This window comes from Artemia sp. Qi Xiang Cuo, chromosome 4 (genome assembly GCF_049724085.1).
Source record: "Artemia sp. Qi Xiang Cuo chromosome 4, ASM4972408v1, whole genome shotgun sequence".
NCBI classification, from domain to species: domain Eukaryota; kingdom Metazoa; phylum Arthropoda; class Branchiopoda; order Anostraca; family Artemiidae; genus Artemia; species Artemia sp. Qi Xiang Cuo.
Genome location: NC_142797.1, coordinates 42,142,527 through 42,169,480, shown reverse-complemented (window position 1 = coordinate 42,169,480; position 26,954 = coordinate 42,142,527). Strand labels below are relative to the sequence as shown.

Genomic DNA, 26,954 nt, shown 5'->3' with positions numbered 1-26,954 from the left:
TATTAAGCAGGAAATTAAGGAATATCTTCAGTTACATAATTCATCAAAAACTAAGATGACAGATCTGCTGGCTATCTAACATCTACATCTACGATATATTATTACATCTGCATTGATCATCACTTGAAACAAGAAGTTTTAATTTTATGTAATAGGACTTACAAGTATTAAATTCAAGAATTCAAATAATTATATATCATTCAAAAGCGCAACCTTTGGGAGCATGAAAATAGCCTGTCTTACAAATTTACCTGGATTACTTCTATGAAATGAAAAGTAGCACATCTGATAGCGATGTTATATCATTTGAAGTGGTTAAATTTAATCTGTCATTAATCTAGCAGCATCTTTTGTCCCTTATAAATGGTGCACTAAAAGACGGTTTCTTCCCATCATGTTTTAAAATAGCTCGTGTGACTTTTGTCCATGAAGGTGGTGAGGCTAAAAGCTTAGGAAATTATAGATCGATTTCGATTCTTCCTTGACTGACACGTTTTCTGAAAAAGTGTTTTTCTGCCCATCTTAGGGAATCTAGATCGTTGTAACGCGTTAAATCCGTCTCGATTTAGGTTTATGGGTGGTCACACAGATAACAAGCTATAACGTATTTAATTAGTGAAGTCAATAAAGCGCTGGACCAAGGATATAAGATTCTAGCAATATACGTAGATTTGACTGAGCATTTGACACAGTAGACCACGAGTTTCTACTTATGAAGGGTCAACTTTATGATTTAAAAGGTCCTATACTTAGCTTCCTGCGTGCATTCTTGGCAGGATGGCTATAGTGTATTCAGACCCATTAAGTACGATCATCAAGTTCCCTCATAAGAAGCGGAGTTCCACAGGGTTCCGTTCTTAGATCATTATTATTTTTGATTTCGTAAATGACCTCTGTCAGAATATTTTAACTATTAAAAATAATTTTCATGAGTTACATTATGATCCAGAAGAAGTGACAGTTCCAATGTTTTCTGATGAAATGTCGCTTGTTTGTCTTGCAAGAACAGAGTTTGGATTGATTGAATAGGCTGAACGATCGCAAGACAGTTTCAATAGTGAGTAAACAAACTTAGTCCACTCTACTAAAAGCAGTTTTATTTTGTTTTCTAGAACAGGTACTTATTATTAATACATTTATTCGATCAAATTAGAGTCTAATGAAACCACCTAGCCGAAAACCAAGGATTTAACATTACTTTCAATAATTAATCTTTATTAGATGACCATCACGTTTTTGGTTAATAGAGCGTCAGCATTTTACCGAAAAGTTTAGGCCAGGGTTAGTTTTTGAAAGGTTTTGGGTAAGGATATGCTCACATATAATAGCTAGCAACTATGAGAAATCACACATCCTAAAATTTTAGTATTGAGTATAGAGACAAACCTCTTTGGGATGGTCGTCGGAAAATTGTTTAGGGAACTTCATCTGTTTTAAGTCTTTAATGGTAACAGCTCGTTCCATGTCCGTTGAAAATGGCACGAGAAGCTCGAAGAGAATAAGCCCCAATGAATAAATATCCACTTTGTAGTTGTAAGGCTTCCCATTGATCTGTAACAAAGATAAACTGTGACATAAGATAATACGAAAAAACAACAAAATATTGAACTGGGTACTATTTCTAAGAACACAAGAAGATGACCTAAAACGGAGTTCAGAAAAGTTCAGTTCAGAGAAGCTTTTGTTCCAAAAGCTTCTCTAGTTTCGTTATTAAACGTATTCTTCTTTAAACCCTTAGCAATGAACGGGAGTTCATGTGAATCCAATTCTATTTCATTGAGTCATGTTGTGATAATTGAATTAGGTGATATAGCTGTCATATTGAAGTCATTTTTTTTTTAGCTGCTTCGTGATTTAGAAATAATTCGTAGGTTCGCAGCTGAGGAAACAGCCAGGCAGGTCGCTGTTCTCGAGTGGGTCCGAATCCAATTTTTGTGTTGCATAAGCTGAGGACAGACGACAATTCATAAAAGAAAAAGCAAGAAAAGCAACTATTTCGTTCGAATTTGCTATATTTCTTCATTAAATCTATGTTACATCGTTGCATAAATTGAATTCGGACAAACTTCCTAATTTTAGTTATTTCATTCCCATTAATTTTTGATTGTGAAGGTGCTTTAAAATTGATATTTAGAAGGTCGTTGACTGGTCATATGCATCAGTCCCTGGAGACATCGGAAAACCAAGAATTTACCGTGATTTCTCGGGAATCTAATCATATTCCATGGAGTTACGTTGAGATAATTAGATGAGGTGATATAGCTGTTATTTTTTGCCCACTGTTTCGTGATGTTGCAATAATTCGTAGGCTCGTAGATGATGAAGTGGCCAAGCAGTTCACAATTCTTGAGTGGGTCCGAATCCAATTTTGATGTTGTATAAGTTGGGGAAGGACTACAATTTAAAGCAGAAAGGAGCGAGAAAAGCTAACATTTCCGTTCAAGCTTGACATATTTCTTCTTTAAACCCTTGGCGATTTTAAATTTGAGTTACATTCGGACGCAATTCCTCATTTTAATTGTTGCATGCCCGCTAATTTCTATTGTAAAAGCCTTCATATTGATACTTCTAATGATCGTCTTTTATTATAATTAATTAAAAAAAACTTTCCGAAAAAATAAGTTTTTCAGAGAAAAGTAAAGGCCATTTTAAACTTAAGTTCAACAGATACAAATACCTTTTGAAATTCAAAGTCAAAACGACAAGAAATTACCATTAAAGAATAAATGAAACCCAAAACGAACAGAAATTAAATAAACAATCATAGCAAAAACATACAACAAGTAATAATATAAATGAATAAATAGATCTTAAAGCGAGTTATGCTTATATTGAATATGAAGATCGAGCTTAAGACGAAAAAAATATTTTCCTATTGAAGTACAACTGAAACTTAAAACAAACAGAAATTAAATAAAGAGTCAATGCAAACAAACATACAATATATATTAGTGTAAATTAATAAATAAATCTTTAACCGAGTGAAACTTAAATTGAATATGCAAATCAAGGTTGAAACCACAGTAGACAGAATATACCCAGTAAGCTTATCGCAGATCATTTCTGGTCTTCGTGAACAAAAAGCTCCTCCCACTTATTTCTGCATTAGCGGGAATGTGGGTTAGTCTATTTCCGATTGTTTCAATGCACTTTGATGGAAACAGACGGAAACAGAGTAACCTGCATTCCCGCTAATCTGACTTCGCCTATTTTTATATCTGCAAAAACGTTCTCCGGAGCACTCGCACCCCGATCCGGGTTTTTATAATGGGTGAGATAGAGAATGATCATACTGCTATAATACTTTCCAAGACTGTTCAAGACGCATATAATTTTCAGTAAAGTACCAATGACGCAGTAGGTTTTAGACTTTTACAGTGAGAGAAGTAGGTCATATGTCCCCAGGGCATAACTTATAACGCCTGCCCCCGGGCCCTGGTGGGTTGTGTCAACACCGGAATTTTTGTTATATAATCTTTGAACTATTTTTAACATAATAGCTATCTTAAAATTTTATTGGATGCATTTGGGAAAATAGGGTTTAGGGGGGGGGGGAGCTGGTTACCCTCCAACATATTTTGACGCTTAAAAAGTGAACCAGAACTTTCTACTTCCAATAAAATGAACCCTCTCTGAAGTTTATACGACAATGTTGTCTATACAAAACCTTATATGCCCCAAGGGCATAACTTAAAACCATTGCCCTAAGGGCTGTGGGGGAGTTGTCATCCTCAAAGACCTAATTTCCAGAACTTAAAACTACGTTTAATAAAATGAGTGTCTCAAAATTTTGATTGGATGTGTTTGGGGAAAAGGTGGGCGTGAGCGGGGGGTTAGTTGCCCTCAAATCACTTTCGACTATTAAAAAGGGACTAGCCCTTGGAATTTCCAATCGAATGAGTCTTTTTTGAAGCTTCTACGACAACGCCTTCTATAAAAACATTGTATGCCCCCAGGGCATAACTTAAAACCCTTGCCCTGAGGGTTGTGGGGGAGTGTCCTCCTCAATAACATATTTTCTATCTGGAAATCAACTACGCTGAAAAAAATAGCTATCTAAAAACTTTGATTGGATGTGTTTAGAGAAGTGATGGGCGTGGGAGGGGGGGGGGCTAGTTGCCCTCCGATCACTTTCGACTATAAAAAGGGCACTAGCCCTTTGAATTTCCAATCGACTGAGCCTGTTTTGAAGTTTCTACGACAACACCTTCTATAAAAACCTTATATGCCCCCAGGGCATAACTTAAAACCCTTGCCCTGAGGGTTGTGGGGGAGTGTCCACCTCAAAAATATATTTTAGATCGGGAAATCAACTATGCTGAACAAAATGGCTATCACAAACTTTTGATGGGATGGGGGGGGGGGAAGGAGGGGCGTGGGGGGGGGCTAGTTGCCCTCCAATCACTTTCGACTCTTAAAAAGGGCACTAGAACTCTCGATTTCCAATCGAATGAGCCCCCTTTGAATTTTCTACGAAGACTCCTTCCTTATGAAGTGCCTCTGGGAAAAATAATAAATAATTAATAAATAATAAAACATTGGAGCCGTATGGCCTTTACTATAGGCAACGCTACAGCACTGCCTCTGATATTTTTCAAGCCAATGAATAGTCTTCATTATTCAAACTAAGGAGCTGAAAGTTCCCTACATAAGGGTTTCGGGCAAGGTGATTCTAATAGCATACATTGAGTTTCGATCAGAATCTTTTTTTTAGGAGTTATGGGCTGCTGTATTTCTTAGTATGGGAAGTGATCGTCTTTTACAAGGCTGCTAGCTACCGCTGCAAGCCGGATAATGATCGTCTTTTAGTATAACTTTATGTAAATAACATCAATTACTATGGGCAATAGTTCGTCCTTTAATATAACCATGATACCGATGAAACTTACATAATCCCTATTTATTATTAATAATTAATATGGGCGTGAGTTCGTTCTTTACTATAACGTTCATAATATAAAAGCCTCGATGGCTCAGTCAGTAGACCGTAGGTTTCATAATCGTAGGGTCATGAGTTCGAGCCTAAAATAAAGCATATAATTATTTATTTTACTATGGGCTAGAATTCGTTCTTAATTATTATTATTTTTGTTAATTATAATAGGTTTCTATATACATCAATTTCCTTTATAATGAGCCATTACACAGCTCTCTTATCATGATGATTAAACACCTACGATTATGACATCATTCATCAATCTTGACCAAGAAAATGCAGTTTTTTCGTAAAAAAATGATTTTATATTAAAAATATAATATAAAATATAATTAATTCTTCTTTTTAAATATAATATAATTTTATATAAAAACTTTTCTTGATTTTCAAGCCAGTATATTTCCCTTGTTGTTCAAGCCAAGGGATTATAAGTTCCCTATATAGGGGTTTCGGACAAGGCGGTTCTAATAGTGTACTTCGTTTTTGATCTGATTCTAGTTTTAGAAGTTATGACCTTTTTCATTTTTTACAGAGCTATAGAAAAATGCAGTTTTTCGTAAAAAAAAAATTGTTTCCGAAATTATTAATTATGAAAGGTTTTTAAATACGTTAATTTCCTTTCAAATGAGCCATTAAACAGCTCTCTATGGTTTTCCAGTACAAAGCTAGATGAGAAAAAAAAAAAAAAAAAAAAAAAAAAAAAAAAAGAATGCCGTCGATGCAGAATGCTGTACTTCAAGCGACGTTTCATGTTTTTCAAGCCGACATATTTCTTTGTTGCTCAAGACATGAGACTGTAAGTTTTCTATACAGGAGTTTTGGAGAAGGCGGTTCTAATAGTGTACTTTTTTTTTTATCTGACTCTATATTAAGGAGTTATGGGCTATTGTAGGGTTTACTATGGGGCGTGATCGTCTCTTACTAGGTTGCTAGCTACCGCTGCAACCCGGATGCAAATGACGTCATTGCAATACTGATGGCTAGAGTTCGTTCCTTACTATATCACATACTGTTAAAATTATTTTGTAATATGAACGTCTGTTGGTGTAATGGTTAGCACATAGGACTTTGAATCCTGCAATCTGAGTTCAAATATCGGCGGATCCTTTTTATAACTTGTAGCTTACTTATACTACCATATAGGTTTCTGCCAAATTCAAAATTCTTTTCAAAATTAAATTAGTTACTACAGCCTAGTTACCTATAATGATTTCTTAAGGAAAATTCATCATCTATACAATGATTCAATATCATACTTCCGTTACTATGGACAACAGTTCGTCCTTTAATGTATTATTTTTAATTACAAAAGTGACTAGATGTAGCAATTTCCTTTAAAATGAGCCATTATACAGCTCTCTATGATTTTTCAGTGCCCAGCTAGCTGAGGAGAAAAAAAAAAAAAAAAAAAAAAAAAAAAAAAAAAAAACAGAAAGAAAAAAAGATGCCGTATGTGAAGAATAACATGGTTACAACCAATTTTCTTGATTTTCAAGCCAATATATTTTCCTTGTTATTCAAGCCAAGGGACGGTAAGTTTGCTTTATAGAGGTTTTGGACAAGGCGGTTCTAATAATGTACTTCTTGTTTGAATCTGAATCTATTTTTAGGAGGTCTGGGTTAGTTCAGTTTTTACTATGGGACGTGATCGTCTCTAACTAGGTTGCCAGCTACCGCTGCAACCCGGATCATACTATGAACGAATCTCAAAGAATCAGGCAGCAAACTAAGTCCAATATATGCATCTCTTTTTCAGTTGATCGTCTACGATGTTCCAGTGCCCTGCTATCCGAGGAAAAGAAGAAGAAGAAAGAGAAAAAGATGCAGTATATGCAGAATATCCTGGTTGCTGCCGCTTTTCTTGATTTTCAAGCCGGTATATTTCCCTTGTTGTTCAAGCCAAGGGACTATAAGTTTCCTATATAGTGGCTTCGGACAAGGCAGTTCTAATAGTATAGTTTTTTTATCTGATTAAAGTTTTAGGAGTTATTACCTATTTCATTTTTTATTATAGGGCGGGATCTCTTACTAGGTTGCTAAATACCACTGCAACCCGGATACCACTGCAACCCAGATTTTATCTAAACCCTGATTACAAACACAGAAAAAGCCTCCGGCATTTTCTTCTTTGGAATAGTAAGAGACGAACCTCAAAGAATCAGGTTCGTATTTTAATATAAACATAAAACATAAACTTCGGTAATCATGTATTTTAATATCTTCTATATGGTCTATTGGTTAGGATAGCTGGCTCTCACCTAGTTGGGCCGAGTTCGATTTCCGGTAATTTCTTAAGGAAAATTCATCATCTATATAATGATTCCTTATAATACCTCAGTTACTATGGACTAAAATTCGTTGTTTAAAGTAAAACCTCAAACAATCAAGTAACTAACTAAGTCCAATGTATGTAATGGTTTATTATTCTAATGATCGTCTTTTAATGTAATATTTTTGCAGTTTACATAATACCTTTAGTGACCCTGAACTGAGAACAAACTACATTTTTGTGTTTTCCCCTTTTTTCATAAATAAGGCAAATTTTCTCAGGCTCGTAACCTTTGATGGCTAAGACTAAACTTGTTGAAACTTACATATTTAAAATCATCATAAAAATCTGATTCTTTTGATGTATCTATTGGTATCGAAACTTCGTTTTTTACAGTTTCGGTTACTATTGAGACGAGTAGTTCTTACTATATACTTCTTTACCACAAACTGTTTGATTGTTTCAAAAATCAAATATCTTTGAAAAACTGCAGAATGAAAAGACATCAAAAGTGCAGTTTTTTGTCAAATTTATTTTATTTTAAAAACTATTTTATTTTTTAATTACAAAAGGCACTAGGTGTAGCAATTTCCTTTAAAATGAGCCATTATACAGCTCTCTATGATCTTTCAGTGCCCAGCTAGCTGAGGAAAAAAACGGAAAGAAAAAAAGATGCCGTATGTGGAGAATACCATGGTTACAGCCAATTTTCTTGATTTTCAAGCCAATGGACGGTAAGTTTGCTATATAGAGGTTTTGGACAAGGCGGTTCTAATAGTCTGCTTCTTGTTTTAATCTGAATCTTTTTTTAGGAGTTATGCGTTACTTTAATTTTTACTATGGGGCGTGATCGTCTCTTACTAGGTTGTTAGCTACCGCTGCAACCCGGATTTTGTTAATTACAAAAGGTTTCTATATATAGCATTTTCTTTTAAAATGAGCCATTACACAGCTTTCTGTTATGATGATTAAATACCTACGGTTATGACGTCATTCATCAATATTGACCATATAAATGCGCTAAGATTCTTAGGAGGAATAGCGAACAATAAGCTAAAATGAACATAAGACAAAGTTAAATATTTTTAAGAAATTTGTCCCAGTGGCTAGCCATCAGTAATTGCCTTTTCCTTCTTCTACCGTTTGCCAAACGTTACAGTTTTTTCGTAAAAAAAAAAAATTATATCAAAAGAACTTTTTTTGATCTTCAAGTCTGTATATTTCCCTTGTTGTTCAAGCCAAGGGACTATAAGTTTCCTATATAGGGGTTTCGGACAATGTGGTTCTAATAGTGTACTTTGTTTTGATCTGATTCTAGTTTTAGGAGTTATGACCTATTTCATTTTTTGCCTTGGGTCATGATCGTCTCTTACTAGGTTGCAAGCTACCGCTGCAACCCTGACTTAAATGCTCGTTGACTGACTAAATCCTTTTCTCCAGGGACTGTGGAGGGTCATGTTGTCACCAGAAGCATGATTACTGGACCTTTCGACTAAGCTGAATCAAATGCCTATCTTAAAATTATGATCTATCGGTTTGATACAATTACCCTCGAGAAAAAACAAAAACAAAAACAAAAGAATAAAAAACAATCAAACAGACATATTAACACACATCCGTGATCATTGTTCTGCCAAAAATAAAAAAATAAAATGCCACATTTTTGTAGATAAGAGCTTGTAGATTTTTTACATTTTTGTAGATAATCTCAACAGTAGGGTTCTTTCACATGCTGAATCTGATGGTGTGATTTTCATTGGTCAAGAAACGCTTGACGTTTTGGAGGTGTTTCCCCCCCCCACCTTTCGAAAATCAGGCAATTTTTCGCAGGCTTGTAGCTTTTGGTTGGTAATATCAAAATTAATGAATTTATATATCCAGAATCCGGGTTGTAGCGGTAGCTAGCAACCTAGTAAGAGACGATCACACCCTACAGTAAAAAATGAAATAGGTCGTAACTCCTAAAACTAGAATCAGATCAAAAAACGAAGTACACTATTAGAACCGCCTTGTCAGAAACCCCTAAATAGGAAAAGTATAGTCCCTTGGCTTGAATAACAAGGCTTGAAATCACTGGCTTGAAAATCAAGGAAAGCGGCTGCAACCACGATATTCTGCATAGAAGTGGTCTTTGTTTGTTCTTCTTCTTTTCCTCAGTTAGCAGGGCACTGGAAAATCGTAGAGAGCTCTTTAATGGCTCATTTTAAACGACATTGAGGGGGTTAAAAAACCTTATGTAATTAAAAAAAGTTATTTCTAATATAAAATCATTTTTTACGAAAAAACAACATCTTCATGTTCAAGATTGCTGAATGACGTCAGAATTGTAGGTACTTAATCATCATAATTGAGAGCTGTTTAATGGCTCATTTTAAAGGAAATTGCTGTACATAGAAATCTTTTTTAAGTAACGAAAATAGTTTTTAATACAAGATAATTTTTTACGGAAAACTGCATTATAGTATTATATTACTTATATTAAAGAACGAACTCAAGTCCCTAGTAATTATTAATAATAAGTAGGGATTCTGTAAGTTTCATCGGTATCATGGCTGTAGAGTCGACCCGCTGAGCCGTAAACAACCCGTCTTCGAACAAGGATTGTTATCGTTTAGTACATCAAGCATTGCGTATCAGTGCATCTACTGCATCGAACACGGGGTTGAAACTTCGAACACGCTGAAGACGAAACTAGACGAAAAACTAGAAAATTGAAACTAGACGAGAACAACCCGTGTTCGAACCCGCTGAGCCTGTAAACGCGGCTTAGTAATCCGGGTTCAAGTTGTAGCTAGTATCCGGGTTGCAGCGGTAGCTTGCAATCTAGTAAGAGACGATCATATCCCTTAATAAAAACTACAATTGCCCATAACTCCTAAAGTAAGAGTGAGATTAAAACAAGAAGTACACTATTAGAAGCGCCTTGTCCGAAACTCCTATATTCCATGAAAAAGACTATGCCCATAAAAAACGAACATATATTAATTTAAAAACTTTTCCCACGAAACAGGTTTTCAAAGAAAAGTAAAGAACTACACTAAACCAAAAAAGGAGCAGAAACAAAGTCAAATAATATTTTGAGCGTAAAACTGCCACAAATCACCATTAGTAAATAAATGAAACCCAAAACGTACAGAAATTATAATAAATAACCGAGTCAAACTCAAAACGAGCAGAAATTGACATGAGTAGGACTGACGCTCCCCATGCCTTCTGAAGACTGGAACATAATTTGCACTTTACTGAAAAAAAAAACAACAAAAAACAAATGAATGTGGATTGACAGTTTAATATACATATACTGGTATTGATTCATGAAAGTCTTAATAATTTTGATTTATTAAAGTTAAAAAAGTAAAAAAATTAAAATGTATTTGTTTTGTTATCATCATACTCAAAATAAATTTTGTATTGTCATCGTGTTGCATTCGCTCGATACGATGTTTACTCACTTAGTTTCTAGGTTATATAGCTATAATACTTAATCTGCCATTGTTTTGAAACTTTTCCATGCACTGTTTTTTCCAGGAAACTTAGAAATAGGCATGCTTATTTATATGATCAAAACAGAAGTGAATCTTGAACTTTTATATTAGGTGAAAAAACGATGCACAATGAAAAGGCCTCATACAAGCATAGGTAACACAAGAATTCAATATAGGTTAATCTCAGTAATCACCATCATGGCGCAAAAGATTTTTATAGGCACTAAATTGGTTTTATAAGCACACGTATATGTCAAACCAAAAGCATAACGCAGAAAAACCACTAGCAATTCAAAGCACTACGTTTAATCAGGTCTCATAGATTTATTTTCTGTTCATTTTAACCTTGACTTGATTAACATTCACTTTAGTTCGGTTTGTTTTAAGCTTCATTCAGTCATAGTAGTTTTTGTTCGTTTTAAGTTTGAATTATTCTATGACCTTGTTTATGCTTGTTTCACGTTCTCGCCTTTCACATTTCTTTGACACATTTTTTTCTTAAAAAAAAAGCTACTTAAAACTATTTCTTGTTTGTTTTCTGATTGACATAGTTTTATCATATATTACATGTTATTTGCAGGAATATTTGCGAGTTTTTTTTTTTTTGCTTAAGAACTAAAATATTGAGCAGCAATATATTTTTTTTTATACATGAGTTTTATCCTCATTTGAAAATTCAATTAGCATTAGTTTTGTGGAATAATGTTTTATCGTACTTTTACTAAAAACCAAAAAAAAAATAATTATTTTTCAAGATTTTTGGATTTCAATGGAGCTGAAGCCACCCTGATGATTGATCTTGTGTATCAAATTAATTATAACGTATCTTGTTCTATCCGTTTACTAAAAGATTTTTTTCCATAATTCAGTAAGCGTAATTATGAATGTTTTTAAATCAATGCATGCATAGGTCATTTATAAAACCTTTTCTTTTTTGTTATATTTAAATAAAACTAAATTTACATTATTCTATGCAAAATCACTTATTTTTAAAGGACTTGTCAATAACAAGATACGAATTAAAATATTTCATTCTTACCTTCAGCAAAAACTAGTTTCTATACTAAAATAAAAACGAATGCAATTACTGCAAAGACAATAATCAAGAAACGGGATCATTATTGACGGTATATATGCGTCCACAAAATTTGTAGCGGATCTAGTTCTTTTTCATGGAAGGTAGACTGGACTTGAAAGGAGGGTACGGCTCTGAAAATGGATATTTGCCTCACTAACTATTTTTAAATCGATCGATGAAAATGAAATCGGCCTAGCTTTCAGCTAAAAAGTTGGCGGCAGGGGATTACGGGACTGAAAGACCCACTTTGCGTCACCAATCAGATATAGTGAAAATCTTTGCATAATTCTGGTTCAAAGAAGGAGCCACATACCTGCTACTTGTCTACCATTCTGCTTAAGAGTTGGCACTAGAGGGGGTATTAAGGGTAGCTTGGACTTGGTTTACTTTTACACAAGTCAAGACACTGAATATTTGTGCATCAAGTCAGGACTGAACTTATTTTTATAATGAGTCAACACTTGTTTCTTTTTGCAACGAGTCAAGGAAACTCCACAAACATTACTCAAGTTTGCACCGAGCCAGGACTTAGATTGTTTTTACAAAAACAATTTAGCTCCTTCTGCATAGGGTCAGGACTTCCTTGCACTGCATCATCGAAATTCGAATACTTGGACTAGGTTATTTGTTGTACACAGTCAGGACTTTTGCCAAGTAAGGAGTTCATTTTTGAACTGAGTCGGTTCACAGATAGGACTTACCTCGTTTTGCACCAATTCAAGACTAACCTCAGTTTTTATCGATCCACTCTGCTAATATTGAAAATTCTTGCATAATTCCTTTTTGAATATGGAGCATAATACCTATCCCAGCTCTAGAATTCGGCACTTGAGGGAGGAGCGGGGGGGGGGGGGGGCACGGGTACGATAATTTTTTGTTGCTTAAAAAGTGGACTAGAACTTTCAATTTCAGATCGAATGAATCCATTCTCAAGTTACTATGACTATTCTTTTAATGTACAAGATAATAATTATAATAAATAAGATAATAAATAATAAGATAATACTTAGGACGCGCATCACTCTTCACTAAGTCAACGCTACCCCGTTGACTTTGAGAGATATTTAATTCATCAATATTCATATTTCTGTGCTAAAACTTAAGACTGTGACTAAAAATCATGTCACAAGATAGCCCTAAAAAGGATTTAATAGCAATGAAAGAATACCTGTTCGGGGCTCATGTACATTTGAGTACCAACTTGAGTCGTGTGAGGCTTTATATTAGCCGCTAAATCTTGCGAAGAACTGCCAGAATATGAATCATCTTCATCCTCGATCATTTGTGTTGCAAGTCCAAAATCACCAATTTTTATATGATCTTCGGCAGAGAAAAATATATTCGAAGGCTATACAAAGAAAGAAGGAAAATTAAAAAAAAGTTTACAAAGCTCTACAGGACATTGTGGAAAACTGCGACATCAATTAAGCTACCTCCAGAGTCAAACAGATATGTTTTCTAGCGTCTTTTCATGCCACTAGGCATGTACACTCTCTGCTAAACTTGTATGTGCATATTTGTGCTTAAATAAAAATGTTCTGTTCTATTCTAGCACCACTGCATTTTGGGGATCAATACTAATTTGGTTCTAACAATTCCTAAAAATTATTTCGTATTAAAAAACATGAAAGCTTTTCTTATAACTGTCCTGAACCAGTATTCTTAGGAAAACAGGTGGTATTTAACGATTTTGAAGTCATTAATTATGCGAGGCTAAATTCCAAAACAAAGTATTTAACCTAGGGCTGGAATCCCCAAGAATACAGTGTGGACACATAATGATTCACAAACGACTTTCCACTTCCCCTGTAGTTTGCATAATAAAACATCCGATCCTGGAGATTACAAGGCTAATGCAGCAACATCGAGGTCCAAAATTGAAATATCCGCGTCGTTTTAGATCATCTTTTTCTTCTACTAGCAGTAGTCCCGTTTGTTTCTTCATCTTGTGATTTTTTTCCTCTCTTTGGTTTTAGATCCAAAATTAGAACATGAGAAGAACAAATTTCGCAAACAATGTTTGAATTTCACTGAAGTTGGTATTTCAGGGTTTTTGAAGTCACTAGTTACAAACATTAGGACAAAGATTCAAAAAGAGCGTCCAAAAACAGAATATGAAGCCTACTTGTTTCAAAAATTGCTTTCAATTTGCATTAAAGTTATACTCTAGTATATCTATAAAACAAAATTCTTGAAACCGGCACTATATTTTTTTTTTTTAATTGGCATACTTCCATTTTTCAGAACAAAATATGTCAAGAAATATCTACATAGGTCACGACTTCAGAAAAAAGATGTTTCTCTTTCCCAGTCTCGTTAATATTTTCATAAATCGTCTGCTGACTGAAAATGAGAGACCCCCGAACACAAATGCTTGGAATATATCGCGTTCACGTGAATGAATTGAGTCACCTGGACTTTTGGGACAGATGATAACTGTTATCAGATGCCAAAACGAAAACAAGGAGGTGGTTTCTTTGAGGAACTGGGCTGTGCTGATAAGAGACGGGTTAATCAAATTTGTAAGCGGCGATTGCTTAATTAATTAGCCACTTTGGTTAATGCTAGGTAAGAGAACATGTCAATTGAAGTTTGAACGACAATATTATGAGACTGATCAGTTGGAGCTTTGATATTTAGATTAACGGCATTCAACTCAACATCAGGGGCGCCAATTTAGGTAAATTTACAGACTTTAGTTTGAAAGGCAATTACCCCCCCCCCCTATTACCGCCCCCTGGCTTTGTTAAGAATGATCAATGTCCTCAATCCATCAATGAAGATGGGGTGATATATTTATCCAGTTTACAGGTAATACAATTTTTACTTAATTGATTTCTAACGGTTACGATATATCCTTATCCAACTTCGAACTTTTGTTGATATAAATAATGTTATGCCAGTGCTACTCTACGCAGCCGAAACCTGGTACCTGAAACAGGAACAAGAGAGAAGAATACTTGCTTTCGAAAACACATGTCTTAGAAGAATTCTCAACATCTGTTGGCAGCAGAGAATAACAAACCAATCCATCCGCGACAAGACTGGTCAGCCTCTTGTGACATATATCATAAGAGTCCGCCGATGGAGATACCTTGGCCATGTACTACGTATGGACAATCTCCGAGTACCAAACGCAGCTCTTCATTGGTGGCCATCGGGTCCACGCCGCAGTGGCAGACCCAGAAACACCCTACGTCGAACGTACCAGACAGACCTCCGTAACCTGGAAGCATCAATCCAACCTTAGTAGGAGGACATACTGGCAGCAGCAAACCTACGGGAAGATTGGCGGCTCCTTCTTGATGCCCTGGGTGCCTCTGGAGGCACAGGCGGATCTAAGGGCTAAGGATATACATGTATTCATATACACATGATCATTATCAAATTATTTAAGGAATGGTCCCCCCCCCAAAAAAATAACACGATGGCTTAAATCTTTTCTATTACAACCAAGAGTATTCCCAGGAACTAATCTGACGGCATCTTAACTTGAATATTTCTAGCCGGACTACTCTTAACATTATTACAGCTGCTACAGCGAATGCTAAATTTAATGCTCATACTAAAATTACTTATACCACCACTACTACTGCTACCTACCGAAAGTATTCCAATCAGGAATAATCTTATCCCGTGTGCTCCTAAGACATTTAATCCAACCATGACTGCTCTGCCGAGACAACTAATAACATATCTGTAGTATAACTATCGACAAAATAATATTATTTATGAAATTCAGTAGCCCACATTAGTGCTACTAATGTTCAAAACTGTGTCAAATAAATAACAAACGGCAACTAAATTAAAAGCACATTTTCCTGATAAAGAGTAAAAAGCGAATTAAAAGTTAAAAGAAACAAATATTGACTTATACAGGATGTTAAACTTTAAACGAACATAAGTGCAAGTTGTGAAACGGTGCAAAATTTACTACATATACCCTAAGCTTTGCACTTCGCTGAAGGGAAAAAAATATTTTGAACATTTTTCTTCTTTGTTGTACCATTCAATGAAGTTAAAATGTTCATCAGCCCTCCGGTAAAATTTTTTCTGTATCTGCATATTTGTAACAATCAGTTTAGTAGCTAATTTTGTAACCTGTAGCTAATTTTCATCAATGTTTTCTCATTTCCAAGCCAATTTTCTTCAAATATTTATAAAACCAATACATCAAACAAAACTTTGGATTAAAACCTATTTATTTAGTTTGGTCAGTCTAAGTGCCAATCTATTTAGAAAGAATTGCCCCCCCCCCCAAAAAAAAAACTCCCAGAAAAATTCCTAGGTACTTAACTGGCTAATCCATAGGTATATAACGAAAAACAGGATAAAAAAAAAGGAACACAAGTATACCTTTAGGTCCCTGTGAATCATATTTTTGTTGTGAACATATTCAATTCCATGAACCATCTGGTTAAAAATCCTCAGGATTTTCCCTTTACTTCGTGAAGCTGTATTGCTTAGCCACTCGCGAAGGGTAGTTTTGTGACAGAGCTGCATTTGAATATACAAAATGGGCCGCACTCCTTCTACTATTGTGAAAAAAAAGAAGGAAAAAAATGAACAAACAACAATAAAGTAGATGAAACATGAATAGTCTGATAATACCATTATCTAATATCGATGTCCAGTGAATTCAAAGAAAGGGGAAAAACAGGTTAGGAGAAGGGAAAAAAAAAAAAAAACATAATGTCAGCTTAACACAGGGCTTGTACAAACAAATTGACTGGATATCGTTAAATAGTTTTGCAAAACCTATTCACACAAAAAAAAAAAGCTACTTGGGGTATCAACTTTCATTTATGCAGAGTTCCTACATGGATCTGCTTTGTAGATAGACTTTTAAGTGCATTTAACGTTCAAAAACCTATGATTTGATGACTCATTGTATGATTTAAGTTCTTTTTGTCTACAGCTGGCCAACCGTTTGCAATTTAAAAGTCAAATTACGGTCTACTAAGCTTCATCCGATTCAAAATGACGCAACTGGCAAAGTTAGTCTTAATCATTGCCCCACACCTCATACAGGAGATGTGGAATCTACTCCTCAGGCACATTTCTTGACCCCTTGATGAACAATTCACTTCTTCATTGTTTTCCCATGACTTCCTTAGATTTTCACCTAATGGTATTCCATCTAGTCCTGTGACAGCAAACCTTCCGCCCAATACAACGTAAAATCGATTTATAGCTGAATTATTTAGATCAACTAGATCAACCGAACGGTTAGATCAACCGTTCTCACTTTATCTCCAATGATTAATATTCCCGAGCCCCCCCCCCCCACCCCCGAAGGTTTACAATCATGAAACCCCCCTAATTTATGCCAAAATACAAGTACAGAATCAACGAGGTTAATACTAAAAGAAGTGAAACCATGACAGGAGAGGTGGAGCAGAAATTGAGAGGGTAAGAGTGTCCCGGTCAAAGCAATTTCGAGAGTAAAACCAGAAAAATAAATAAAATAAACGTCATTTACTTCTGCTCTTTAACTGGGGAGGGTGCCTTAGTAGTAAACAAACAAGACAGGACTTCGATGGTTTTGAGTGTAGGTCAGAAAAATTAAGGAACGGGGAGGGGACCTGAATTAAAGTAAGTAGGAAGGAAAGCATATAGGTGAGGAAACCAAAAGGCTAGCGTTCATGTTAGCTTTTGGATAGGAGGGAAGGGTTCAAAATCCTATTCAGCGGAGTAAAAAAAAGATAAGGGAAGGGGCAAAAACTGAACCAGAATAGCAACAGTAAAACCTCAGAGGAGAAAGGCCTTGGCACCGATCCAACTGGAGAGGATTTGAGATCATTCAGTAGGGATGCGCAGAAGAAGAGGGAGGGGAATTGAGTCGGAGTATTCACCAAAATGAACCTGGGAAATAATTACAAAAAATGTAATAAATATCCGTTTTTTTAGAATGCGTGTGTGTGTGTGTGTGTGTGTGTGAGGGGGGAGGGGATTCTCGTTCAGTACAATTCATAGGAAGCTAGGCTGGGAGTGTAGTTGAAATTGAAGTGAGTAGGTGAGCTGAGCCTACAAGACCAGAAAAAGAAAAGATAAAAGATCTCAAGGCTGACTGATTCCACAGGGAAAGATTTCTTCAAGTAACCTTCGTTGTACTTGTTTTCTTTTTCAAAGATTCCATAATTACACCAGTTGATGATAATACATCAATAGAAACAAACAAACACATACGGGCTACTTTGATTACCAAAACCACACTGTTACTTAAAATTGTACTTGGTGTGGTAGCATTTTTTTTTTTTTTTTAATTATAGTTTTGAAAGGGATAGGAAAAGGAAATTGTTTGAAAGGGATAGGAGAAGGAGAAGTGTTTGCCATCTCCCAGCAGCGGAATTTTACCCATCCCCCTCAATTTTTGTCTGCTTTCGCGAATGGCATAAATTATCTCTGAAAAGAAGTTCATTTGATTTTCAGGTAGCTTTTTTTTTTTTTTTAAATAGTCATGACAAGTCTAAAAAAAGTAAAGACTGAAGATGGAGTAGCGTGATTATGAAAGCCAAACCAAATACAAAAAAGGAGAAATATACCATTTGGTTCCCCATTTCCAGCTAATTCCTAGTGTAACAGCCACTACCATTGTAATTATACAAGGGTAAGTGTAAGTGGCACATATATACATATATGCCACTTGTCACTCCGGTTGATTGTTAGATAGGCTAATAATATACTGATCCAACACGCAATGGGAAGTTGGCAGCATACTTTTTACAATTTATTTCCATAATTCAAGGGCGAATAGGCTTAGACAGTTAGCAGCTATTAAGCAAGTTGCACAAATTCTGTAGAAACAGAAGAGCGAACTTTTCGGTTCCAAAATCGTTGAACTTTCAAGTATATGTCAAGACAGAATAACTGCTTTAATGTTAAAAAGAAAGAAAGAAATATTCAGGAAAGAATAATATTTTACACAAATCATTCACAAATCCTGTAAGAAAATAAGGATAAGGAAATCCCAGATGTCTTCTTTTTTTACACAGTAAAGGGAGTCCAAGTTTAAAAAAAAAACATGTAATTTAGACTGGCATAGAATCCAACACGTGAATTAAAATTAAAATAAGCTATAAAAAAATACATAATAAAATCTAGTATTTTTGCAATAGAGCTACAGAGCCACCTTCGCTTTCTCCCACTCATTGGAATTTCCCCTAGGATCGTAAGATATCAGTCCTGAGCCAGGGATATTGAGGGAAAAGGTACATATCAGACATCAAGTCCAAAAAGTGCACTAAGTATACAAAATACGATGTTGTAGGTGCATTGCTCATCCCGGGAGAATTTCCACCCCTCACATACGAAACTGAGTAGCCAAAGGAGAAGTACGACAAACAAAAATAAAGAAGAAAGGAAGGAATTGTGGAATATTCTACTTAAATCCCAAAAAATAACCAGAATGTATGGTGTAGAATATCCTTTAGCATTTATTTTTTCATTTTTATTCATTTTAATTCCTTTTTCGTATTTTTGGGGGTTGAGTAATCATAGCAGGATAGGATAATGTAAAAAAATAACTTGAAAATATAAAATTAATTTCTGTTCGAATGAGCCCCTTCCTATCTTCTAGGACGATTGGTTTGATATGATCACCCTTGGGAAACAAAGACAAACAAACCAACAAACATGCATCCGTGGTCTTTCTTCCAGGAAAAAATACAAAATTAAAAATTTGGCAGATAGAAGCTCGACCCCTCCATAGTAGGGTTCTTATTTTACACTGAATCTAATGGTGTGATTTTCATTAGGAATATTGGCCTTTTTGCGGGTGGTTTCCCATTTCCGAATATCAGGGAAATTTTTTCACGCTCATAAGGTTCGATGTGTAAAATTAAACTTAATGAACTTGATATATTCTGAATCAGCATAAAAAACCAATTATTGATGTATTAATTGTTATCGAAGTTCCTTTTTTTAGAGTTTTTGTTATTATTGGCTTAATTCGCTCAGTATTTGCGAACTGCTACCACGAACTGCTTGATTCTACACGTTATATCCTACCTGTATTTTGGAATCTATACAATTATTTCAGGATCCCTTCTTTTCTTTATTCTTTTTATTTGTCCTAATTCCCCTTTGGCTGCTCAATTTTTTGGGGAGAATTTTCCAGTAGGAATTGTCGGGAAGAGGGTGATTTTTCAGGGAAAATAATTTTTCGGGGGGGGGGGGGGATTTTCCAGGGGATCTCCTGCGAGGGGGATTTTCAGGGGGGAATACGCCAGACTCCAAATGCCCCCTGCTTGGCACATACCAAGCATAACAACAAACGTAAAGCATTGGGCACTGGTCATCCTTAAGAAGTTCACCAAACAAATATTTTGCTGGAGACTAAGACACCATCAGCTTAACTACTTGCTTAGAGATGGGGAGGTATACCGACTGAAGAACGATGAATATTTTCTAGATTATAAGATTCTTAATGTCTCTTACGAAAAAAAAAAAAACAACAAAACTACTCGCTACATTGATGAAAAGGTTCGATTGCAGATTTAAATAGTTTTACTATGCTTCTCAACAAGTTTGGACAACTTTGAATAAACCCTTGGCATATAACCAGTTTAGATCATACTCTTGGCACCAACATTAATTTCGCCATATCCTAATTCATCATACTCTGTGCAAAGCAAAAATTGGAAAAGAATTGAGGAGCAAAAAGATTACTTTTTGAAGTTCCTTCTGATCTTTCAACAGACTCAACATCAAACTCATGGTTTCTCCAATCTTCTTCTTCATTGGCATTTAAATCACTTTGACTAATTACAAACGGAGATCCAGCTTTTCGCATCGAGTGTGTATCTTTGAGATCCAGTTTTTCGGATGAATGGCTAAAAACAATCCGTTCTCTGTTTGACGACTTAATATTTGATAGTCTCAATTCACTATCTTCACATTGACTATTGGTGTTATGCTCAAAAATCAGCATACCACTGTCAGAATAAGCAGTATCTTTACTTTTGGATAAATAGCTAACTTCTTCAAAGCCGAATGGCTGAGGAATTTTTATAGGTCTCCGACGGCAAGCTGGAGCAGAAACAATCCTGCTTGATTCACTGGTTTCAGCATCATAACTAAAAATAAAGTGACATCAGAAAAATTGAAGAAGGAACTGTTGACACAAATTCAACCTTTACATAGGAGAAGGGATATAGAGATTTTCTCAGGTGATCAAAATAAGAAAATAGGCCACTATTAATGAATTTCCAGGAAGTCTTCTAGACCAGTCTAGGGAGACCAGTCTTAATGAGAAGGTATAGTCTATGTGGTGAGGCGCAAAACTCACCAGTGTACTATTTTTAAAAACGCAGTGAACTTTCAAATTAAAAATTTAAATATTATTACTATTATAGGCAGACTCTTAAAATTGAATTAAGGCTCAGGCCACAAAGACTCATTGCCGACAAATCCAAAAGAAGAAGAAAATGCCTCATAGTGGGTGGTATTTTTAGACAGGACTTGCCTATTTCTGTTTTTTTTTGTATAAGACCCTTACTTGGTGGGGCAAGGAATTCACCACTGTTTTACACCGTCCCAATAACCCCCCTCACCCGCTTCAGACTGGTAGGGGCCGGCAACAGCCGTCCCTTAAAAGAAAGGCGAATCACTCAGAACTCACCAGCCTCCATTGGCAAGAGGGGATGTATCCCCAAAATCGGTATTAGCAACAACATTTCTTTCTCCCACCTTGGATCGCTCCCCTCAAGGGATTCTTGCACCGTGGTCAGTGATTCATGCGTCCATGAGAAATAATCTCCGTTGGACATGATTTTGAAATCAGTTTACCCACTCTTGGAGGCGCATTCTAGAAGTGACCCAATTTTCATTTGAAAATGATTTTTTAGCTTCCTTGGAAATTGAGAAAAGCAGAAAAGACAAAAATCAGACAAAGAGAGATTATAATTTTAAGTTCAGGCTAAAAAGGCAGACACTATTTTTCCGTTCGTGTTCCAAGATGATTTATTTTTCATCTACTCCGAAAGTCAAGAAAACGAATGAAATGATTAGAAGTCAAAGTTCTAGTGACATTTTTAAGAGTCAAAAGTAAATGGAGGGCAACCAGCCCCTCCCCAACAAGCCTATCATTCCCCAAAAAATATCTGATGAAAATCTTAAGAGAACTATTTTGTTCAGCATTGTTAAAAGGTCCAATAATTATGTCTTTGGGGATGTCAACCTCTCCAGATTCCTGAGGGCATGGGCTTTAAGCTAGGCAATTCGTTCATTGTTTACATATAGTATATGTTATGTGTTGAACTAAATCAAAACACATTATGTGTATACGGATCGTCAAAAGGGCGTAACTCAAGAATGACTGAGTATATTAATTTGGAAACTTTCAGGAAATGATAGGGGAGATGATTAAAAAGGCAATATTTACAGGCTACCACTACCACTACCACTACAACTACAGTAACTACTACGGCTAGCGCTACTACTGCTGCTACCACACTACTCCTTCACCATATTGGGGGGAAATTTGAACTAAATCTAAAGAGGATATGTGCACGCACATTGTCAAAAGAGCGTATCTAAGAATCGATTTGGGTATTAAGTTGGAACTTTCAGAGAATACTAAAAGGAGAAGATCATCTGACCAAAAGGCAATATGTGCACGCTACTACTAATACTACTATCACTGCTGCATTTACTACTGCAAATACAAATTCACCTACTACTGCTATTTCAACTACTTGTAAAGACAATATGTTAATGCCAATGATCTTACTAGTACCACCGCTATTACTATTAATACTACTACTAGTAGTGCCAGTACTGCTACTGTGACTGCTATTAAAGCTATGCCTAAGGCTATAAAAGTGAAATATTTTCAAGGAATTCTGGGGGAGGTAAGGTGAATTAAATGACAACATGTCGTCTGTATGTAGGTTGTCAAAAGGGCGTAACAGCAATATATTAGGACAAGATTTGTGTGGAAAGTTGAAACTAACAGGGGTTGTTGTGGGGGATGTTGAACTAACCAAAAGATAATATTTGCATCCTAATGCTACTGCTTCTACTCATACTATTACAATTATTACTGCTTCTAAAACTATTACCGCCACTAAAGCTAAGGCTACTACTATTAGTCATACAGCTAATTACTACTACTAAAGCTAAGTGTATTAAGGCAAAAAACTTGGGAAATATTGAAACTGTATGAAACTAAATTGAAACACACTAAGCCCATACAGAATGTCATGAGGACGTATCAGAAATACTTCAGGAATAGTTGATGGTATTAAGTTTAAACTTTCAGCGTGTTTTGAAGGGGATTTTTAAGAAATCAAAGGTGGTAGGCGCATACTACTACTAATGCTCTACAACTATTTCTATTACGCAAACTAAGAGAATTAAGGTGAAGCTTTCAAGGAATACATAGGCGGAGGTTGAACTATATCAAAAAGTCCTAGTACTCTCTTTAAGACTCAAAATAGATTTGAGGCAAGCAAGCCCATTCATTTTCCAAGGACTCTAAATTTGGAGACAGCAATTTTGTTCAGCATAGTAGAACGCTCCAGTAAATATGTCTCTAGAGATATTGGGTAAGTCACCCCCCCCCACAATTCTAATTGGCCCAATATGCTTTAAAACTAACAATCTAATTGGCCCATTATGCTTTAAAACTAAATCAAAAGAAAATGTGTATGTGACAATTAGACACATCAGCAATATATCATTTTTCGGGGTTACTACTTTTGCAACTCCTGTTCTTACAATTTAAATAAATCAAAAGAGTGCAAGTGTATCCAGGTTGTCAAACAGCATGGCTAGAATTTTTTGGGAATGATATTATGTTTTATTTTTCAGGTCAACTTGAGGAGGTATAAAATTAAATTAATTTGTTAGGATTAAACATTGTTGAGCAAAAAATGTTCCAACATACAAATAGCAAGCCACACTATGAGTCCTTATAAAAAAACCAAAAGATATAAAATATCATTTTCTTTCCACAAAAAATACTATGTCAATGAAAAACGAAAAGAAATTAATTTAAAAAACTTTTTCACAAAACAAGTTTTTCAAAGAAAAGTAAAGAGCTTCACTAAACCAAATGAGCAGAAATAAAGTCACATAATCTTCCAAGCATAAAATTACCACAAATCACGAACAGAAATTACAATAAGTAACCGAGTCAATCTCAAACGAGCAAAAATTAACATAAGTAGGGATGACAATCCCAATGCCTTCTCAAAACCAGATCAGAATTTGCACTTTGCTAGAAAAAAAAACAAAGAACCGTGGATTGTCAGTTTTATAGACATATACTGATATTTATTCCTTAAAGCTTTAAGGATTTTTTATCTATTAAAGTCAAAAAAGTAAAATAATTTGAACTGTATTTTGTTTTCAGTAAAGTGCAAATTATGTTCTGGTTTTGAAGATATTGGGATTGTCAGCCCTACTCATGTTAAATTTTTGCTCGTTTTGAGTTTGGTTCCGTTTTTATTGTAATTTCTGTTGTTTTTGGGTTTTATTTATTTATTGATGGTGGTTTATGGTAATGTTAAGCTTGGAAGATTGTTTGACTTTATTTCTGCTCCCTTTTGGTTTAATGGAGCTGTTTACTTTTCTTTGAAAAACCCGTTTTGTGGAAAAAGTTTTTTAAATTAACTAAAATCAATGATCATATCAAACCTAAAAATAACAGATACTGATATGCATGAATATATAACTCTTAAAACAAGTAAATAACTAAACTGAATATTCAAGTCAAACAAAAACAAACCAAAATTACTACAAACAAGAGTTGGCTACTACCCCCTCGCATAACAAAAAGAATCTCTTTTATCTATTGCGTCACAGAGGCGTAATTTGCTATGGGGCAGGGGGGGGGGGGCAAATGCCCCCTCTATTCTCTTATTAGTTCTTTCCAGTCATCATTATTATTATACCGATTTTTTATTTTATTTTTCGTCGATGTTTTTAAAAATTAACACACACTGTTCAAAATACATTTAGTACTTTTCTAGGCTCTTTACTTTTCTTTAAAAACCACTTTTTCCGAATTTTTAAAAAATTGATCTTGAAAATGGACATTCTGCTATGAAATTTGCTTCTTAGCCGACGTGAAATACGCAGTATCTTTGGTCCATTGAAATCTCAACAGATGTATTTAAGTTGTGCCTATTTTTTACTTTGGTCAACTTCTTTAGATGAAGATCTCGGTGAATAATCCATTCTTCTGGTCATTGGTGCTAATCTCATTTTGTAGCACGCAAGCTTGCTGAGCTGTTGTCAGGTTTTTATTTTCAGGTACTAATTCAAGTGATATGTAGTACTAACTAAGGCGTTGTCTTACTGACATTTGGTGTACGAAACACTTTCAATTTCAGGAATTCAGTGCCAATTGTTCTTATATGCTCGAAAATGGTAATACGATCCATTTCTAGATAAGCTCAGGGTCACATATGACCTTGATTAGAGGAAACCGCTTCTAGTACTTGCTTCTTTCCCATCTAACAGTACCAGAGCACTTTTCCTTCTGTTTTTTTTTTGTCAAGCCTGACAGTTTCATATTTTTACTTTTTTCCTAACGAAAACCTGTCAACAACAATCGTAATTGAAAGAAAAGTAGTGGACGAAATTCACAATTTCTTGATTAGTACCTTTCTTCACGTTCCTGATTTTGAAACTTTCGGGGGAAAATTCAAGTCGTTTGTGCATTTACAACATTCATGAATTAGATCAGACATATTGCCGCAACTTGGAATGAATATACTTCGCTTTATTAGATTTCTGACATGCGTAGCTTTCAATAAGTGTATTAGTAACGCAAATAAGCATTATTGTCGTGTACCATATTTTCAACATGTCTAAATAGAATAACATAATCCAAACAATGAATGATAAAAAAGCCTCATTATAAAATGATAAAATGATAAAAAATACCAAACACACAGCATTCTGTTGTAGGAATTAAAAAATGTTTTGCGGTACACGAACAGCATTCTGGCTATGATACTACAGAATCCCGGATTAAGCGTTATGCTGCATATGCAAAACAATTTTTTTTTTGAATAAAACACAAAGCGGAAAAGGTTATGTTTCACATTTTATAACATTCAGGCAATTCCTATCATCCTCCTTGTCTCTGATAACATTTTTGAACTTTTTTTCCGAAGAACACGTAAAAATCTAATAAAGCTGGCAATCTAGTCTAGATGATCATTGGTGAGCTCCCTTTTACTTTCGAAATTTCACGCTTCAATCTTTCAACCTCCTAAGGATACGAAATTCTAGACCCAAAAATCAAAGGACATAAATCTTTATATGTTTTTTTATCTACAAGATAAAAAAAAATTACGGTTCGAAGTTTTTCATCAGGTAATCTCCTTTTTAAGAATTTGAAAAGGAAGGCAATCTATCACATTTACAAGGTACATCAGAATATTGTGATTTAATCGTGTTATAGAGCACATTAAACATGTCAAGCAGTCTTTGAGCTATGGCCAGTGAAACAATATTCGTCCTAAGCATAGCAGCCTTCTCTGAACTCCAATGCAGTAAACACTAGAGGAATCGTAGAATAAAAACAAATCATTCGTATGGGACACACCTTTTGCTTTTGGGCCTTTGCTTCTGGCTTTGATCTCAAGAAAAAATACGATCATTCATCTTTTTTCGTGTTTTTCTCTTCATCAACAATTTATTTAAAAAAAAGAAGAAAAAAAAGACGAAGCTTTCAAGGCTCTGAAGTCCTCAGGACCTATTCACCGAATACCGTCCAGCTGTCTTACCAAGAAGCAGTCGCCAAGTTTCTAGGTCCTAACATATGATCGATTTTAACCCAAAGGAACAAACCCTCGCGATCAGGGCGATAGTTGGAGGAACACTATCTATAACGTGTAACCAAATAGCAGTTATTAATACTTTACCGGGATATCCACTGGTTATCATGATCTGACATAAATCCCGCTGGAGGCTCTTCAAGCCATGAATTGAAGTAACGGACTATATTTGGATGATCTAGGTTTGCCAAGGCTTTCACTTCACGTATAACTTTCTCCCTTTTACGTGGTCTGAACAAAAAATTATAAATAAATCAAAGCAAGCAGGTAAAGTACCTGTTAAATATATAAAAAAAGGAAACGAGTATACTTTTTTGCATTGACAATATCGGGCATCACAGAGTAAAGGCTATATACTCTGGAGACTGTCACTGATGTATGTGAAATTTCG

At 35.2% G+C, this 26,954-nt stretch overlaps 1 protein-coding gene across 1 annotated transcript in view; it reads right to left on the bottom strand.

The window, feature by feature from the left end:
• Positions 1-26,954, bottom strand: part of LOC148953125 (eukaryotic translation initiation factor 2-alpha kinase-like) — a 140,153-nt gene that overhangs the window by 3,707 nt on the left and 109,492 nt on the right. Inside the window, exons 12-16 of the mRNA XM_089088308.1 lie at positions 26,651-26,794; positions 20,439-20,845; positions 16,125-16,303; positions 12,937-13,116; positions 1,387-1,551 (exon numbers count right to left, since the gene is read on the bottom strand). Coding sequence (XP_088944434.1) covers positions 1,387-1,551; positions 12,937-13,116; positions 16,125-16,303; positions 20,439-20,845; positions 26,651-26,794 — 1,075 coding nt within the window. The remainder of the gene's footprint in view (positions 1-1,386; positions 1,552-12,936; positions 13,117-16,124; positions 16,304-20,438; positions 20,846-26,650; positions 26,795-26,954) is intronic.